Source organism: Xenopus laevis, chromosome 9_10S, assembly GCF_017654675.1.
Source record: "Xenopus laevis strain J_2021 chromosome 9_10S, Xenopus_laevis_v10.1, whole genome shotgun sequence".
In the NCBI taxonomy this organism is placed as follows: Eukaryota; Metazoa; Chordata; class Amphibia; order Anura; family Pipidae; genus Xenopus; species Xenopus laevis.
Window position 1 is genome coordinate 82,725,297 of NC_054388.1, and position 15,507 is coordinate 82,740,803.

The 15,507-nt window shown below is 35.8% G+C and overlaps 1 protein-coding gene across 1 annotated transcript; it reads right to left on the reverse strand.

The window, feature by feature from the left end:
* Position 1: 1 nt before the first annotated feature.
* dnajb11.S (DnaJ heat shock protein family (Hsp40) member B11 S homeolog) lies at positions 2–14,383 on the reverse strand. Its single transcript, NM_001092874.1, is given in 10 exon segments — positions 2–149; positions 2,850–3,009; positions 4,582–4,693; positions 5,469–5,526; positions 6,447–6,529; positions 7,814–7,956; positions 8,695–8,827; positions 9,072–9,169; positions 11,476–11,632; positions 14,256–14,383. Coding segments are annotated over 10 exon segments (1,083 nt in total). The 5' UTR covers positions 14,330–14,383; the 3' UTR covers positions 2–84.
* Between the last annotated feature and the right edge of the window lie 1,124 nt (positions 14,384–15,507).

A 15,507-nucleotide genomic window follows, 5' to 3' on the forward strand; every position in this document is an offset into this window, starting at 1 on the left:
GTAAGAGTAGAAAGTTGTAACATTTAATATAAAATAAACAAAAGCACAAACAAATATTCCCGTACACTCCCAATAGCTCTTTCATCAATATCCTTGCAGCCCATTGTAAATTCTTAGGATCGGTTTTTGCTTCAACAATTGTTTCACACCTAAAACAGATTAAAAGATTGCGGTAAACAAAGTCGAACAACAAACAGGGTGTATGTTAAGGGAACAAAACATGATATAGTAAACAGCAAATAGTAATAAAATCCAAAATGTTCTTTTCTTTCAGGGTTTAATTTTTTTTAAATTAGATCGTGAAAGAACATCAACCTTTTTGGTTGGAGCGTAATTTTTGCAGTTAAAAGGCCAATTTAAAAGGCAGGTGGTAATTTAGCAGGGAGCATCCATTAAAGGGGTGGTTCACTTTTAATTTAACTTTTAGAATGTTATTGAATGACTGGTTTAAAGTAACTTTTCAATTGGTCTCCATTATTTATTTATTTTATAGTTTTTTTTTTATTATTTGCCTCCTTCTTCTGACTGTTTCCAGCTTTCAAATGGGGTTCACTGACCCCATCTAAGAAATAACAAATGCTCTGTAAGACTACACATTTATTGTTATTGCAATTTTTTTTGTTACTTTTCTTTCTATTCAGGCCCTCTCCTTTTCATATTCCAGTCTCTTATTCACATCACTGCACGGTTGCTAGGGTAATTGGGACCCTAGCAACTAGATTGCTGAAATTGCAAACTGGACAGCTGCTGAATAAAAAACTAAATATCTCAAAAAAACACAAATAAAAAATGAAAGCCAACTGCAAATGGTTTCACCTTCGAATGTGCCTTTCCTGCCTGTTCCTAGTTTTGCCCTCCATTCTAAGGTTCCTATTAAGTGGTGTGGATCAACAAAAGTCAACCTGCACCTACCATGCTGTCCACAATAGAAAACAGGTATTTTTGGGAAAAAAAAATAATAATTTGTTACTGTAACATGAGAACCTAGCCTCAGACAGCAGTAAGCAGCCAGTTAACAGGGATTGCCAAAAGCTGCCTCTGATAACTTTAAGAGCAGGCTTTCCAATTCTTAAAATGTAAATTGGGATGTGTGCTCCCCCTTGACCCGCTCCAATATAAAAAAATCTGTTTGCTCTTAAGATGTTCTATTTTTACTTGTTTTAGCCTTTTTATTCAGGAGCTCAAATTGCAATCGGGTTGCTAGGGTCCGAATTACCCTAGCAACCATGCACATATTTGAATGAGAGATTGGAATAGGAGAGGCCTGATTAAAAAGATGAGTAAAGTTAGAAATAACAATACATTTGTAGCCTTACAGAGCATTTGTTTTTTTAGATGTTGGAGTCAGTGACCGCCACCTAAAAGCTGAAAGAAGAAGGCAAATAATTCAAAAATAAATCAAAAAGAAAATAATTAAGGCCAAATGAAAAGTTGCTTAGAATCAGCCATTCTATAATATACTAAAAGTAACTTAAAGGTGACCCACTTCTTTAAGGCTATGGTAGATATATTTAAATGCAATCATACTTAAATTGTATTGTACTTATCATACACTCAAGCTCTGTAAATAGTAGCTTGAAGCCAAGGGCAATCTGCACAGATAAAATTCTTAAAAGCTATTTACAACTATCCACGTTCATTCAGACGCTATAAAGGACATACTGGTAAAAGTATTACGGACATGCGCAGTGAGGACTGAGGGACGCCGCGGACATCTTCGCCACGCTGTGGGAGAGCCTTTTTTGGTTTTAGAATTCAATTAAAAGTGGAACATTGTAAGTGCAATATATTTTATTATCAAAGAACCAAAATACGTTTCCGCACATGCTGCTCTTTATTGTCCAAAGGAGGAATCCCAGGAGCAACAATATTTTTGATGAGCGAAACAAAATTTAAATGTTTGTGAGTATATTAAACCACCTGATATACCACTACTTGGCGTGAGGATATTTCTACTCTAAGATAACTTTTTTCCCTTATTCACTATATTTGATGGAATGAGAGAATGTTTGAAATTCATCCACTTGTACATTAAAGTTAGGTGGATAAATGCGGCACTGATAATGTGTGTGCGCATTTTTGCACAGAGGTGTAAATCTTTAAAAAACGCTATCATTTTTCTTGTTTTTTTTCCTCCCATTTTCCTTTTTTTGAGGTACGATCAGTAACATCTTTTGGAACATTTTGAACTTTTGGAGTTTGGAGAGAACCTACATGTCGCTGAACTGGGGATCACATTTGGTTTGGGACTTTGTATTTATTTAAGTTTAAATGTATTACTCCCTACAGAATATTTTTCGAATACTTGTAGATGATTGGCTTGCAAATAAATAGTTACCAAAAAAAACTTTTCTGTGAGAATATTAGTACAGGTATGGGACCTGTTATCCAGAATGCTCGGGACATGGGGTTTTCTGGATAACGGACCTTTCTGTAATTTGGGTATTCATACCTTATGTCTACTAGAAAACCATGTATACATTAAATTATACATTAAATAAACCCAATAGGCTCGTTTTGCTTGCAATAAGGATTAATATCTTAGTTGAGAAGTACAAGGTACTGTTTTATTATTACAGAGAAAAATCAAATCATGTTTAAAAAATTTGACTATTTGCATATAATTGAGTCTATGGAAGATTGACTTTCCCTAATTCAGTGCTTTATGGAGAACAGGTTTCCGGATAATGGATCCCATACCTGTACTAGATTCTAAATTTCCAGTACAATAAACCAATACTTTTGGTATAAAAGATACAAAACAGATTGCAATGTGCATTTATGATAAATCCCACACCTGTTTGTTATCACTATATCGCTAGCAAAGTAAGACATTTTTTTAGAAATACCTTGTCGTTGTTCCTCGGTCAGCTGTTCTTTCGGGAATTCAACATCAAAAGTTATAATTAAAGAACCTTTTATGTTGTTGTTGTCAAAATTTGGAAGACCTTCCCCTTTTTTCCACAATTTTGCTCCTGGCTTAGTAATTTTATCCCGCATGATGTGAACCTGTAAAAAAAAAATAAAAGGATTTATTAAAAAAATATATATATTTTTTAAAGATAGGAATAATTTCTGAATTACACAAAACCTTGTTAGCGCAATCGTTTTCTGCTTTGCATTGCTGTTTCTGAATACAAAAAAGCCAAATACATTATTGCTGCCATAAAATAGACTTAAAAATAGCCACTCTCTTTTGGGGTAGCAAGTGTCAAAGTCTTTCTGTAGTGAACAAAAGTCACACTTGAGTGCATCATTTAACCTTTTAAGAGCCAGCTCATTTTCAGTCATTTGAAATAAACTTTTGTGCCCTCACAACTTTAGAAGAATTTCCTGAGGAAGTCACCTATTTTGTAGAATTACACTTCTGCAACAAGATATATAACACAATATGAGATTAGAGCACACCACAGAAAAATTCACTTGCTTTCTATTCATTCCTATGGGATTTTCAGAATCAAATTTATCAGTGGGTAAAAGTTAGAGTTCACCATTTGATAAATACGATTCTAAAAATCACATAGGAATAAATAGAAAGCGAGTGAATTGTTCTGTGGTGTACTCTAATCCCTCCTTTTGAGAAATCTGCCCCTAAATATTTAAAAAAAAAAATTTATATATTTAAATATACATAAAACAAATGTAAATACATCAGAAATATTTATTATATAATTGCAAATATAAAACATTTTCAAAGTGCCAAGCAAGCCAATGCCAAACATGTATAGTTTCATGGAAGTTCAGAACTGCAAGATTTAGCTAAATTAGCAGTTTCTATGCATTTATGTTTAAACATATTACAATTGTATATATTTGTGAAAAATAAAACTTGAATACCTTGAAATTGTAGTTTATTCAGCTTTTTCTGTGAGTTTACAAAACACTACAAATAAGAACAACTATAAAACTCAAATCAGATAAATAATTTACAATTTGCAATGGACAGATCCCATTGACCTCTACAATGGGATCTTCTAAGTTTTTAGATTCCAAAGCTTTATTTAAGAGGTTTTCCATTTAATACATTTCCAAAAGAATTGTCATTATTTAAAGGCACAGTTTTTAGTGCAAAAAAAAAATTGCGATTCGTGGGCAAAAAAAGAAAAGCATCACCTATGTGTAAGCGCATCAAATTTTTACATTTGTAAAACTTGCTTGAATTAGAATTCCTCTAGTATGGGATTCGGACATGGTGTATAGAGATGCCAACAGTTCCTCCCCAGGCCTTTAAAAATAAAGCTTCCTTGTCAGTATCATGAAGAAATGTCAAGAAACCGCTTGAGGGCATCCAGGCATCCCCTGCACCTACTGAAGCAGAGCATTTATGCAAAAAGGCTTTGTACTGTACAAATGCTCATTCACTGCATGGGCTGCATGGAAAAAAAAAACTGATGGCAGGTCGCTTGCAAGTAAAAAACTCAAAGCTGGTGTATTTTATGAAGAGCAGCAACGGCCCATTCTCCTTTAACTTAAATATTGTAGGTACCTTTGTATTGATTGGTTTCATAATGAACAATTAATTATGAGACAAAAAATACTTTACTATAGAAATTTCATTTTGAAGTTCACTGATTATTTTACCTTATGGCCATCCAAATGGGTGATATCCATTTCAAAGCCTATAAGAGCTTCAACTAAAGAGATGGAAACATTTGTATAAAGATCATCGCCTCTTCTTTCAAATATTGGGTGCCTATTAAAACAAACATATAGTTAGTTTAGGTAATCTGCAAACTAAATTGTCTAGCTAAATTTCTTGCTTTTCTTGCTGTGAACAATGACCTGCACAGGAAACAAGTAAGGGTAAGATACACTCTACTAGATTGGCTTGCATCTAAACAGCAAGCAAAGAGCTGGAGAAGGGGTTCCAATAAGTTTGATGCATTGGGCAAAGTGCACCCTGTACAGGAAAGGGAGAGGAATGCAACAACAATATAGAGAAGCATGACAGCAGGTACTAATATTGCATTTTCTGCTCCATTCTCCTCTAAAGGGAGTACAAGTTTCCACTTAAATCAAAAGCAACTTTCCCCAACAGAAGTGTGCTGCTCAGTGGAGATCAACCCTTATTTTGAAGGAAGGAGAACAGATGGCTGAACCTACTGGAAGGAAATCCACCCCCTAGTACAACTGTATAGGGGGTATTCACCCAAATCCTCTTCTTGCCTCCTGCCTGGTGATCAAGGGGGACAAAAATAATGACCAGCCAGGATTTCCTGACTTAAGAACCAGCTATTGGTAAGGAAAGGGAGTCCTTTCCAGGTCTCTTGGTAGCAGACTCTGCACGCTTCCTAAAAATTTTTTAAAGTAAAATCCTACACTAGGTTTGTTAAAGAAATAGTATGTGGTGGTAACTCAGCACTATACTTCACTGATTTAATTCATTCTGTTTTTTGTCTGGGTTATAACCACTTGAACAATAATTTAACTAGCAGACCCACAAGCACAACAAAGTTTCATGTACTTACTTGAGAACTTTAATCCGAAAACGCAAGTCCCCTGGTTCTCCATCAATATGGGGTTCTCCTATAAGGTAATGAAAATATGGTATTGGAAAGAAACACAAAGCAACGAAATGTATACATTTCAGCTATAATACCAGCCTTTCTCAGTTTGAATTGAAATGTACAACTACAACACACAGGAAACCCGCAGATAGAAATACACTGCTGCATAGGACCAGTAGCCATCTGCCCCAACTACTAACCAGTATCCCATATACACAGATGCTTCATCCTGTACCAAACATGGATTCTCATAAACTCAGTCAATACGGTGTATAATCACATACTTCACAACTTTATATTAAAGTGTCTTTCTAAACGGTCACGGCTGACAGCTAGTGGTTGCCAAGGTACATTTGATAACAGGTATGTGGCAGTAAATGACCCAAATGGTTTCCATTTCCGACAGGAGTGATCTGGGTGCTAACCACAAAGAAAATGTCAAATCAATTGTGACATATAAATCACTTTAATAAAACAAGTTATAGTTACTGCTGCTGCAAAAAAGAAAAAAAATACTCATAATTATAGCATAAAAACCTATGTTTGGCCCCACTTGTGAGCTTGTCAGGGTTACAGTGTTACAGACCCCACAAACATTTAATACTCAAAAAAAGAATGGAAGATTTTGCGCCAAAATAAGGCCACGCCCTCCATGACAAGTCACCTTAAAAGTGCAACCTTAATCCCTGGTAATAGAAAATGGCATTCAAACTGTAATACACATTGTTTTTTTTGTGCCGAACTTGATATATGTAACCGTTAAGGTGGAGCTGTGTGTGCTACTCCTTCTCTCTATTACCAACAATAATGGCCTTATACTTTACTTTATTGCAACCCTTTATAGTCATTTTTAACTTCTAAGGCATGAGACAGTGATTGATCAGGTTAGCGATGTCGGACAGCTATTATTCTGAACACAACTGTATAGGAGAGACCTACCTTCTCCAATGAAGGGGTACTCCATACTGTCTCGAACGCCTGGCTCAATCTCCACTTCTAATGTTCTTTCCTCATTTACAAGTCTATAGTAAAAACCATGATTACACAATTATTAACAGCTGATGCAGGCATTTCAGTTTTTGTTGAACTTTTGAGATTTATTTTGTTACATAAAAAATGAAAGGTAAAAAAAAGTTTTACCTATGAAATAAACACAAGTTCCATATGTTTTAGGTTTGCCTCCATAAAAAGATTTGGCCAGATATGAAACCAAACCTAATTTGCATAATTCCATTTGAGACAAATCAAAAAAAAAAAAATTGGCCTGTTTAGCCATCTGGCCTTAAGCCATTTTACTGGGCATGACCAGATATTCAAAAAGGGTGCCATGAAGTCCAGGAGCATGTGAATGTCTGCTGAACAATAAAAGAGAGGGAAAACACCACAGCAGCAAAATTCTTTATACGACTGTAAGCTCTTGTGAACAGTACCCTCTCATCCTATTTCATTTTGAAACCTTAGTGCATTATAAATTAACTACTAATAAAATTACCATGACGTAGGGATACTGAATGAAAGACGGAGCTCACAATTATTGATTTAATTTGTAAGCTATTACAAGTAGTGACCTCTAATCCGTCGATTACTCTGTAAACTCTTTGTTATTTTTTTAAAATACCTGTATGTTATAAATTAATGTATATATCTTTTTTAATGAGAATCATGGCACCATTGTGACTGGTTCACACTTTCACTTACTCTGTAAGGTTCAGCTATGGCCTACCAGAACAGTTCAATTGAACCATTGCGATTAAATATTGGTGACTGTATTTTCCTAAGGGTTTCAATGCCAGGGAATAAAAGTCCAGTTGCTTTAGACTTCATTCTACCAGATACTATATATCATGAACTGCATAAGAGATGACCTTGTAATTTAGAGGATCTTATTATGTGAGAGATGAGATACTTTGACTTTTAAAGGAGATTTTTAGAAGTGTAATAAAACTAGTAACTTTATTAAACTTTGCAATTTGGTAATTTGGAGTAGAAATCATAAACACATTTGGTATAAACTGTTTAGAAGGCTCCTTGGGTTTATATCTATGATATTTTATCAAAGTGATGGTGGGAGAGAACGTGTTATATATCCAAGCTTTGAAGCAATTTTAGAAATTTTAAATTTTGTAAAAAGTGTTCAGCTTTACAGTTTATGTCACAAATTGAGACTCTCATTGGATAGCTCATCTTAAGAATACATTGACTTCTCAACTACAAATGTGTGGGAAAACCGTAATTTCAATGACTATATTGAAATATTAAGCAAAAGATACATTTCACGATTATTTATCTTTATATATTTCACTTACTTTACATTGGGGCACTCATCACACACAACTTCTTGTGTCATCTGAAAGCGTCCAGGACCCAGCTGTGTAGTTCTCATCTCTTGGCGACAATTACATTTACGTTTGCCTGGTGCCTGTCGAGCTACAGGTTTGTTCCTTACAACCTACAATTTGACAGTAAAATTCTCAGTCATGTTAACTTTAACACGATAAAACAGTTGAATCTGTATCTCGTAAGAGATCATCAAGGAGAGAAGTGACAAAAAAGGACAACATAGTAAAGAAACCTTGTATAGTCTAATATATGAGACATAGTCAGATTGCTCTTTTTCACACATGCATTTGGGATATGGTATCCCTGGAAATAAAACTATTTTTACAGTATTTTAATACTTAAAAATCAGTTGCAACTCCAACTGTACAACTCCATCATCACTTAAGGCTAGGGTTGCCATCTGGCTGGTACAAAACAAATATATAGGAAGGTCGGTATTTTTTTCCAGAAAAGGTGGCAACCCTACTTAAGGCCAAACTGCAAAAGAAGAGGAAAATACTGGATACGGGTAACACATTTAAGTTGGTAGCAAATGATTCATACAGAAGGAAAATAAAGTTTCCATGATTAACGATAATGCAAAAGATCACTTACGGTTTTATGGACGAAAGTAAACATACATTTTCTATGGAATTATTCTAAGTGCAAGGGAATATGCATGCTAGGGATCAATCACAAGGATCCCTAGAATGTAGACTAGACCGGGGTATTCCCTTTAACAACCTTCTACTATAGTATTTGTTGATTTTGCTACTAAACTAAGCAAACATATATCCCAGTCCAGAACTATAAAACATATGTTCTTTAGTTATTTTCACAAAAAAATGCAAGTAAACATTTTACTTACTTCTACAAAGTTTCCAGAGTACACCTCTTCCAATGTCACTTCTAAATCAACAATAATATCACTACCCCGTGGTATATTTCTGTCTTGTTGACGTGGATTGCCTCCAAACATGAACCCAAAATCACCAAAGAAGCTAAGAAAAGAAGTAAAGGAATACATGCCAGAATACCATTAGTTATTATATATCACATTACATTACAGACATGAAGTAAATGTATGTCATGTACAAATGATCTTCATAGAATCATAACTTTTTTGCAGAATGCAATATCTATGTAGAAATAACTATATAAAAATTAACAATACAAAAGTGAGTGTAATTAGGCAATTTTTATTCAGGATATATTAATTTAGAACCAATGCTAATTTTTACTCACTGAGAAAATATATCTCCATGAGAGCTTTGATGTCCATCTTTTAATCCCTCTTCGCCATATGTATCATATTGCTTTCTTTTTTCTTCATCTGAAAGCACCTATGAAAATCAGAATACGTGAACTCTAAATATGATAACATACACAGTAATTTAAGGGGAGTTCAGATTTGATCCACCAACTTCAGTTTCAAACAATAAATGGATGTATTCACTAAACATACAGATTATATACAAAATTACAACTGATAGTTTTCATATTGTTCTCTATAAACAAAGACCTTTTCATTCGCTTTCTTTTATTTTTTACTGAACTGTTACAATTTGCTATATTTAGTCCATACAATTGCTTGATACATTTCTTAGCAGTATCTGTGGAATATTCCTAGAAGATGAATTAGAGCTGACTCAAATAACGGATTCCAGTGGAAACAAAATAACTGCCTTTTGCACAAATCCTGCATGTAGAGAGACAAGATGTCTGGTGATTCTTATAGAGTGAGCCTGAATACATCGTCTAAGCAAAATAAGGCCACTATAAGATATATTGGATCTAACTGTCAATGATTATCTGACACCCAACTGCTGCATGAAGAGAGAATGAAGAGAAACAGGTGCTGAAAGAGGTATAGTGAAGATACACTTGATTATTTCAGAAACAGTACTGAATGTTTAATTGCTTGTATTTAGAAAACTTCTTATTTCAGTAGGCTGAAGCTTATGATAAATTTTCATTTTCGCGATAGTTCCCCTTTTATAATGAACCTGCTGAGCTGTGATCTATTTGAATATTTCTAATTATAAATTCCTGCTCTTGTCCTGATCTTCCAGGTCTTGTTCATTATTTTGAGACTCCATATCTCTTGGCTACTTGACCTGGCCATTCATCTGTTCCCCTATAATGTAGACCCAGGTGCAGCCTCACCTTGTTGTCCTGCATACTAGCCCTATGCATTAACTTTCAGAATACCTTGTGCCAGCTTGCGTCACCGCCCAGTATTTTGTCAAAAAGACAATAGCCCAGATTGCACCCATACATTAAGGGGAGATTTATCAATGTTTGAGGTTAATAGACTTTGGGTAAAGTTGGTCTTATTCAATGTATTTTGGGAGGCCCATTTATGAAAGTCTTTAACATTACGAATGCCAAGAAAGTTAGTAAAGGTTCTGAATATAAAAATACGGGGAAAAAATGCTGAACAATCCAAAAAAAGAAAATACGAATAACTCCAATAGCTAAAAATTCTATTTTTTCGGACAATTACTTGCAAATAAAATCAGAAAACCTCAAATTCCAAATTGATTAAAAGTGGTAGCTCCCATTGACTTCTATTGGACCTTGACAGCTTTTACCTGGCAAATTTTTGTATTAGAGTTTTTCATGATTTTTACACTTAGCGGCAGATTTACAAAAGTCTGAATGGTAAATTTGAATTTTTGATTTTTTTTTTTGGTCAAAACTCACAAATTGGATTTAAAAAACCACCAACTCGAATTTGAATGTGAGATTTATCACAACTCGACCCTGGAAACATTTCTAATTCAACTATTTGCCACCTAAAGCCTGCCGAGTTCATGTAGAATTCAATGGTAGAGGTCCCTTGAACTATTTGAAGATGTTAATAGTATTAATGAGCAAAAGTTTTCGCCAAGTTGAGGCAATGATGCCCATAGACTCCAATGGTAGAAAACAAATGTCAAACGTCAAAAAAAATAAAAAGAATTTGCTGTTCGTCAAAAATGTTTGATGTGCAATATTTGAGGGTTTTTTTCTAATTCGATTTCAATTTTCAGGTCAGGATCGAATTTTAACCAATTTTCCTTCATAAATATACCATTCAAAATGTTTATAAAATCAAATTTATTACAGTTTAAGAAATAAAAAAAAGAATTTGAATGTTAATAAATAGGACATATTAACTATGGATAAATTTAGTAATGTTGTATTGTTATTGTATAAGTACTGTTCTTGTTTCTTTCTAGGAAATAGTTGTAATTTGTGTGGGGGGGGCTTAATCACTTTTTACAAACTTCAGTCATTTGAAGATTTTTTTTGATGATTTTTCACCAAGTTTCACCGCTATAATGACTCCCATAGAAAAAAATGTCAAACGTCAAAAAAAAAATGGACGTGCAATATTTGAGGGTTTTTTTTTTTATTGGATTTGAATTTGCGGGTCGGGATCGAATTTTAAAAATTCAGTTTTTTCATAAATAATATACCATTCGAAATTGTGAATAAAATCTAATTTATTATTGTTTAAAAAAAGAATTTGAATGTTAATAAATAGGACAAATTAACTATGGATAAATTTAGTAGTATTGTATTGTTATTGCGTACGTTTTGTTCTCGTTTCTTTCTAGAAAATAGTTGTAATTTGTGGGGGGGTTAATCACATTTTACAAACCTCATAGGCAGCCCCCAAGTCTTGGAATTTGTCTTGTGCATTAGGATCATCAGGGTTTCTGTCTGGATGAAGCTGCAGGGCAAGCTTTCGATAAGCCTTCTTTATCTCCTTTACAGTAGCTCCTCGTGACACACCCAAGATTTTATAAAAATCACGCCTAAAAGAATAATAGGAAAAAAACTTAAACCCATATAAAATAAATTTAATGCAAATTGGAAATTTTTTTTACTTATTGTGTAAAAAAAATTAAGGAATTCACTTCATATACAAGTAACAATTGTATATGAAGTGACATTACTTTGTCAAATGGGTTCTTTCACTAAGGGAGTCCATAGTGTGACTCCAACATGCAGACGAGTTCACAAGCATGCTCAGATTGTAGCACTGCCCTGAGTATTCTACCCAGAATGCCTTGTTTTAGTAAACTCCTCCACTAGAAGTATCAGGAGATTTCCCTATCTTGTCCCCTGCTGGTGATGTTATTATGCAAATGAAGGGCACACACTAACTTCCAGCAGGTGGCAGCACTACTGTACAGCAGCTAACACTGAGGTTTGGCTGATTTGAAAATAGCTTAGAAGGGTTGATAAGCAACCAAGGAATTTCAGAAAAAAGTTGTTTAGAGTTACATTCTTGTATTGTTACATTGTTTGAAGTGGAGGTTGCTCTAAACGCTTTGTTAACTTGTAAGATGCATTCTAAACATCATTTTCAATTCCTGACAGATAATTTTAACGTTGTGCTCCTTCAGTTTAGGAGCATTTTTGTTGGGATGGGGTTTGTCTTACGGACAACAAATTCTGTAACTTATATTAAAGCTAACTTTTAGTATATTATAGAATAGCCAATTCAAAGCAACTTTTCATTTGGTCTTCATATTTTCTTTTTTTAGTTTTTGAATTATTAGCTTTCTTCTTCTGACTCTTTCCAGCTTTTAAATGGGGGTCACTGACCCCGTTTCAAAAAACAAATGCTCTGTAAGGCTATTGTTATTTTTTTATTTCTCATCTTTCTATCCGGCCCTTCTCCTTTTCGCATTCCATCCAGTCTCTTATTCAAATCAATGCATGGTAACTAGGGTAATCAACCAGACTGATGAAATTGCAAACTGAAGAGCTGCTGAATAAAAAGCAAAATAACCCAAAAAACAGTAATAATAAATAATGAAAACCAATGGCAAATTGTCTCAGAATATCACCCTCTATACATCAGGGGTGTCAAAACGATTTGTAACAAGGGCCAGATTTAGCGAGGTGAAAATGTGAGGGGGTCCGACCATTCAGCCTGACATTCTTTGAACCGTTAACATCATTTAACTCATTTAAACAAAGCATCGCATAGCCGTAGCAATAATATTTGGGCACATTAGTGAAATGATCTGCCACTTGGTCTATACTGCTGCCTGTGTGCTGAAGGTGATATCAATAGACACTTACTGGCACGTAGAGATGCGCCGCTATTGCATACTTCTTTATTTTACTATGACTGGAGGTAAACAAGTTAGGGACCCCGCCATATGGGGTTTACCTTCACGTGGTATGGTGGCTTTTCGACTTTATGATCATAACTTTGTAACTAAAAACCCCTGTCTTTGTGAACACATGCATTTGCATTTTTCCCTGAATTACTTAGATAGGGACCCAGGGAATGTGCGCTGACCCATTTGGTTATGTCAGTAGCACTTCCCTTATACTTATATATATATATTTCTACTTAGCAATGTGAGTGCTCCCACAACCCCCCTTTTGTATTTTCTTTAAACTATAATCAATTATTCCATCTATTTAGCCTCTTTGTTTTCATAGAAAAAGGGAATGGCCATGAAATAAGCAAAATATTTAGCAGCATGAGGGCCTATTGACACCTGGGCCCACAGGGAGTGTTCCTGGTATCCCGGGGGGCCAGTCCGAGCGGTGTATCACTATGTTATAGTACGTGTCTATTGCTAAAACCTTCAGCACACAGGCAGCTGTATAGACCAAGTGGCAGATCATTTCACTAATGTTCCCAAATATTACTGCTACGCAATTCCTGATCGCACTGTGCTGGCGGGCCTCATTATTATTAATTTCATGACGGAGGCTGAGGGCCGGTGTAAATTTGAAAATGGCCCGCAATTGGCCCCCGGGCCTGACTTTGGACATGCCTGCACTACATCATATTAAAAGTTAATTCAAAGGTGAACAACCCCTTTAGCAGCCTCTGGGAAAAGGACACCTGTTGTTGTTGGGCACCACGCTAACATGCAATACACAGTATATAACATGTAAAACTAGAGCGACAACATCAATGGATAATAAAATGTCTGCCGAACCCCCGAATCCTTTGCGAAATATTCGGCCGAACACCGAAATTCGAATCCTAATTTGCATATGCAAATTTGGGGTGGGAAGGGGAAAACATTTTTTACTTCCTTGTTTTGTGACAAAAAGTCAGGCGATTTCCCTCCCTGTCCCCTAATTTGCATATGCAAATTAGGATTTGGATTTCGTTCGGCCCGGGCAGAAGGATTCGGCCGAATCCCGAACCGAATCCTGGATTCGGTGCATCCCTAGAAATGCACAAGCAGTGGGTGTGCAAGGCAATAAAGGTGAAAGCACAGAAGCAGGTGGGTCTGTGAAACACAGGGTAACACACACACACACTGCAAACTGGACTAAAAAGAAAAGCCCAAAGCACGTCATTTAAAAGCACAAATCATCACTGAAGGGAATCAGCATCGAATCCAATGCAACCCTGTTATATGAATGGGGAGCCAGTGTAAATAACACGTTCCTTACCCTCCACTCACAACGACCATCAGGTAACATATTAAAAAGCAAACGCCGGCAGCTGACTCAGAGCCGAACTTCATGATTCAGATCCTATGGACACATCAATTTCTCAATGTTTCGCAAAGAACAGTCACTATAACCAGCAACACTCGCCGAAGGAAACGTAACGCTACAGCGCCACAGCCAATGACGGCCGAGAACGTCACAAGAAAGGCGTCTAGAAATAGCCAATAAGGGGCTTTCGCTCTGCCGTTTCCGCGTTATTTCACCCAATAGCATTGAAAGACATGGCACATGTACATGAATAGTGACACAGCCAATAGTCTCACGTAAATACGCCTGTAAAGTATATATAGTATTACTCAGCCGCTCGGGAAATATACTCTTGATGTCAATTCAATGGTACACAACACTACTGTACATGATTGAAGCTATCATTTCACCAATAGGTCACACCCTTACTTAAAATCCTAATAATAGGTGGATATTTAAAAGTCTATTGTGCAATTACAATGCAGTGACACATCTCACCATAACTATAACCCTAAAACTACATAATAAAAGTGTAATCAGCAATACTCAGTTTTGGTCCAGTGCTGAAGGTTTTATATACTCACAGAGCTCTAAAGACAGAGGAATGCCAAAGCAAAATTACCAGCTGCAAAGTTTCCAAGAACAGAGTAGCCATTCAAGGTCACATTTTTGCTTCCCAGCCCAGGCAGAGATTAAGATAAAATAGGAGAGAAAAAAATACTTAAAGGGATACTGTCAGGCGAAAACATACTTTTTTCCCCAAAATGTATCAGTTAATAGTGCTGCTCCAGCAGAATTCTGCACTGAAATCAATTTCTCAAAAGAGCAAACCGTTTTTTTTATATTTAATTTTGAAATCTGACATGGGGCTAGACATATTGTCAGTTTCCCAGCTGCCCCCAGTCATGTGACTTGTGCTCTGCTAAACTTCAGTCACTCTTTACTGCAGTACTGCAAATTGGAGCGATCTCACCCCTCCCCCCCCAGCAGCCTAGCAACAGAACAATGGGGAGGTAACCAGATAGCAGCTCCCTAACACAAGATAACAGCTCCTTGGTAGAACAGCACGCAATAGTAAAACCCAGGTCCCACCTAAATTGAGTAGGAGAAACAACAGCCTGCCAGAAAGCAGTTCCATCCTAAAGTGCTGGCTCTTTCTGAAAGCACATTACCAGGCAAAATGACCTGAGATGGCTGCCTACACCAATATTACAACTAAAAAAAA